Below are 4,459 nucleotides of genomic sequence, written 5' to 3'. Positions count from 1 at the left end.
TATTTGATTAATAGTATACATTTTTAATAAAAAAATAAAAAAATAAATTAATAGTAATTAATAAAAAAAAAAAACTCAATAGATGGTGCCATTAATGTATTTATATATAATAAAATTGTATATTTGATTATATAATAGTATATTTTTATTAAAAACACAATTTAATTTAAATTACAATTAAATTATAATAATTTAAAAAAATGTAAGACTTGTACATTTGATGTTTGATTAATACCATTTTTAATTAAAAATAATGAAATTACAGTCATTCATTTAACTCAATACATGGTGCTATTCATTGTAATTTTATATAATAAAATTGGATATTTTTATTAAAAAGTACAAACTTATTGCACTGGCTATTTGATTAACAGTATATATTTTTAATTAAAAATAATAAAATTAAATTATAGTAATTCATTAAAACCTCAGTACATGGTGCTATTTATTGTATTTATATATAATAAATCTGTGTATTTGATTAAGTTTAGTATTTAATATTATAACATTTGTACATATAATTTACAAAATTTTACCCTCTTCTTTTGTGTCCCATGGAAGAAATTAAGTCATAATTTTATTTTTTGGGTGAAATATCCATTTAACCAGACTAGTTTTGTGCTGTAAAATGTAATGATCAAGTTGAAACAGAACTGACGTATCGTTTACAACAGTGGACTGAGGTTGACCCTGTATTTCTTTCTCTGTGCATTAGCTCCCAGCACACCTTCATCATTACCGGAGCACCCCTCATCCTCCTCATTGCTCACTTCCATCTGCGTCTCGAATTCAGACCATGAAAGCGAACCGACCCGCCCCAGCACCCCACAAACCCCGCCTGCATGTCCAAGCCAACGGGCCAATCAGGATGTGGCAGAAACGCATTTGAATGCATCTCAAGAAACGCAACGAAAGGATGAATTCACCCCACAAACACTCTCCAGCTGTGATCCAGGTCTGTTCCAAACACACTGCCGCCACTTTCAGGAATTTTCAAATTAAAGGAACAATACAACCTAAAACGGAAGTTCTCCTATCATTTACTTTAGATCAGTCGATATTGTTTATGAGCAACACTGATTGTTGTAACGTGTCAAATAACCAGTATAAAGAACCGATACTAAACTAAAGCGCTCATCACTAACTTCTGAAGGTGAACAGCCCATTTTACAAGAATATTGCATTGAATAATAATTTAATTTAAGAAATAAAGATGTTTGAATACATTTTAAAAAATCCCAATAAAGTTATATATATATATATATATATATATGTATATGCCAGCAATATCAGTAAAAAAAAAAAGTCAAGCTATTATCTTTATGTACTGTAAAAGCTTATAACTGATAACTTTTTTTAACCAATATTTGATATTCCAGTTAGTTTCACCTTACGAATGTTCAAGCTCATTTTTTTTCCATACTACGAAAGCAGTTTGAGACATGAGATTTCAGCACCAATTATACAGAAACTCGAGACAATTGTTTCGTTTAATTCATTTTATTATTTAAAAGACATTTAAAATATATTCATAATTTTATTTGTATATTTATTATTCTTTTATAATTTTTTTTAAATGATTACTTTTTTAATAAAAAATACAATTTTATTTTATATATAATTTGTGTAATTTAACAGTTATTATGTAATATTTTATATGATTAAAAAATATTACATTTTATTTAAAAAATAATAATAAAAATTGCAATAAAAGCTGGAAATTATACAAGTTATTTTAATAATACAAAAACTCCAAGACAGACCTTCAAACCTGAATGACTTTCTTTTTGTCAAAGTTTTCTTTTTATAAAGTTAAAGGTGGGGGTAAGCGATTTCTGGTAGCCAATGCTGACATTTGAAATCACCAAAACAAACACGCCCCTACCCCATCAGGTTCACACTCAAAAGGAGTCGGACAACTCTGTTCCCGTGTATGATTGTCTGAAGTTCTGTGCCAGCAAAAACACGGACAGGATCTACATCTACGACAAGGTTTACAGTGCTAGAAACCCAAACAGCTGCGTTATATTTGCAATGATTTTGCAGCCAAACATCGTGAATGTTGCGATTAACGCATTTTGACTCATTTGACTCTTTGTTTTGTGAGCATTGGGAGTTTTAATTGCGTATCTTGCCATCAAAATGGCACTTAATTTCTTTAAATCAGTTCAAATGAATCATGCGTTTCAGTGAATTGAATCAAGTGTTATAATTCAGTTCATTAGCTGAAAAAAACAACTGCTTGGGGTTGAATTCAGTGTTTGAACCAACAGTTGATCTAAAATCATCTTTAAAGCACTGCAGAAAAGATACTAGATCAACTAGTTGGCTTCATTAGTAAGGATTTTTAGTAAAGATTAGTATTGGTAAGGGTTAGAATAGTCAAGATTTTTTTCTTTCATAGTTGCGCCAAGAGATTTATCCTTGGCCTGCCAACGATTTCACTGCCTCTGAAATTTTTGTAAATTATTTATATTTAAAAAATTTTTTTTGAAATGCATATTTTGTTTATAAATGTAGAATTGTGTATTTAATATTTTCTGTTATTTTTAATAATATTTTAGTAATTTTTCAAATTAAATGCATATTTTGTTTATAAATGTAGAATTGTGTATTTAATATTTTCTTTTTTTTAAAAATATACTTATGTATTATTCAACATGTAAAATTATAAATTTTTCATAATTATATAGAATTATATGTAAATTATACATATAAAATATAAATGTAATATGTTTAAAATAAAAAAACCAAGTATTTAATATTTTATTTAAAAAATGTTACGCATTTAAGAAATTACATTTAGATTTTATTTATATATATTTTTCCTTTTTTTTTTATTCAATTTTTATTTTATTTTATTATTTTATTTCAGAAACTCCATAAATTCATAACACGTCTGCTGGATCATGATGGCATATGGTATTTCTGGAAATTGTTGAGAGAACGAAAAAAAATAAAATTTGCATTGGTGTATAAGTCATGTTTTATTATTACATGAAGAAATAAAGTAAAATACCAGTAAATAAAATAAACTTTACAAGCATTGTAAACACTATAAACATGTATTTAAGATTCCAGAAAATACGGTACACGTGAAATATTGCTGTTGATTTGTCTTTTTTTTTTTTACCCATTCTTACTGATGCGATTACAAGTCATTCTTTTGACTAAATCTCATCCATGTTAGCTAATCATTTAACTAACTGACATCATGATAAGCAGAATTCACAACCAAAAGTCATAGAAAACCAAATGTTTAAGTATGCAAGGCACAAAAATTTATTTCTTATATAACGTATTGTCAGAAGCACTTCTATTCTTCAAATTCGTCAGGATTTCTTTTATACCGAACCAACCCGGATCTGCATCAGTAGCTCTAATATGAGAACTGCCTCAAACATGGTCTCCATTGAGTCCTGAACACACGGTTGGATGGCCAGGGTTTCCAGTGTTAATCTGAGGGCAAATAAAGTGTTGAAATCTCCCAGTCCTCGTTTGTACAGCGTAACGCTGGGATTCTTATAGTTCTCTGCAACTGTATTAAATGGAAGCAGATATAAGCAGGGGGCCCCTAATTGACTTTGATTGAGAAATATTATCCGGGTTGGTTTTTAATAAGAGCTTTTCCTGAGGCCATTTCAGCTGAGCAGTGATGAATGGTGGAGTTTAGTAGGAAGACATAGGAAGAGCGAGAAAAGATGCCTGGCGTGGGCTGGAAATGTAATCTTTTGTAACGGGCCGAGCGCTTCCCCGTGGACAGATGTTGTGGGACAGCGGTACAGCTGGTGTAGGAGAACTGGAGCAGTGCCTATAAGAGCCGTACATGTGATTGGCAGATCTTTAACGAACGTCTCTCTGCTCGGTTGAACACATCATGACCTTGAGGGACGACCTTTAGGCGTCTCCTCATATTCATATTTCCCACTTAAAGTAACAGCCATGTTGATACTTTTTTAGATTCTCTGACTGCACTGATATATATATATATATATATATATATTTTAGTGGTGTCAAAATTAGCGCGTTAACGCAGGTGATAAATTTTTTTCAGTTTAACGTGTTAAAAATATTTAACGCAATTAACGCAGGGGCGGGGCTAAAGCCCAATTTGTACTTCTGCGTCGAACCTACGCCGTAGCCTGTTACACCTTCTTATATAAAATAAAACAAAGCAAAGAACAAGTTTCTTTTCATTTATTATACTACATAGCATTATTCATCAGTAGTTGTCCGCGACAAACAACGTTGATCTGCCGTGGTACAAGTCCTTGTGGAGACAAAGTATGCCATCTTCTCCTGTTCCGTTGTTGTCTCCTTTTTGTAGTTTTAAATAATGATTTGATATTTATTTGCCGCCGTCACGGCTATAATGCTTCTCCGACGAGCCGCTTCTTCTTCGGCTTTTGCCGTGGTACTGCGGGTTACACCAGCAACATGCCCGTGGACACTGCAGACT

The 4,459-nt window shown here is 31.1% G+C and overlaps 1 protein-coding gene across 1 annotated transcript in view; it reads left to right on the top strand.

The window, feature by feature from the left end:
- Positions 1-4,459, top strand: part of LOC107745995 (DNA annealing helicase and endonuclease ZRANB3-like) — a 20,837-nt gene that overhangs the window by 3,451 nt on the left and 12,927 nt on the right. Inside the window, exon 2 of the mRNA XM_016560026.1 lies at positions 1,894-1,992. Within this exon, the coding sequence (XP_016415512.1) occupies positions 1,894-1,992 (99 nt within the window). The remainder of the gene's footprint in view (positions 1-1,893; positions 1,993-4,459) is intronic.

Source organism: Sinocyclocheilus rhinocerous, unplaced genomic scaffold (assembly GCF_001515625.1).
Source record: "Sinocyclocheilus rhinocerous isolate Xijiao unplaced genomic scaffold, SAMN03320098_v1.1 scaffold1339, whole genome shotgun sequence".
NCBI classification, from domain to species: Eukaryota; Metazoa; Chordata; class Actinopteri; order Cypriniformes; family Cyprinidae; genus Sinocyclocheilus; species Sinocyclocheilus rhinocerous.
Note: the sequence above shows the minus strand (reverse complement) of the source record. Positions and strands in the feature narration are given on the sequence as shown.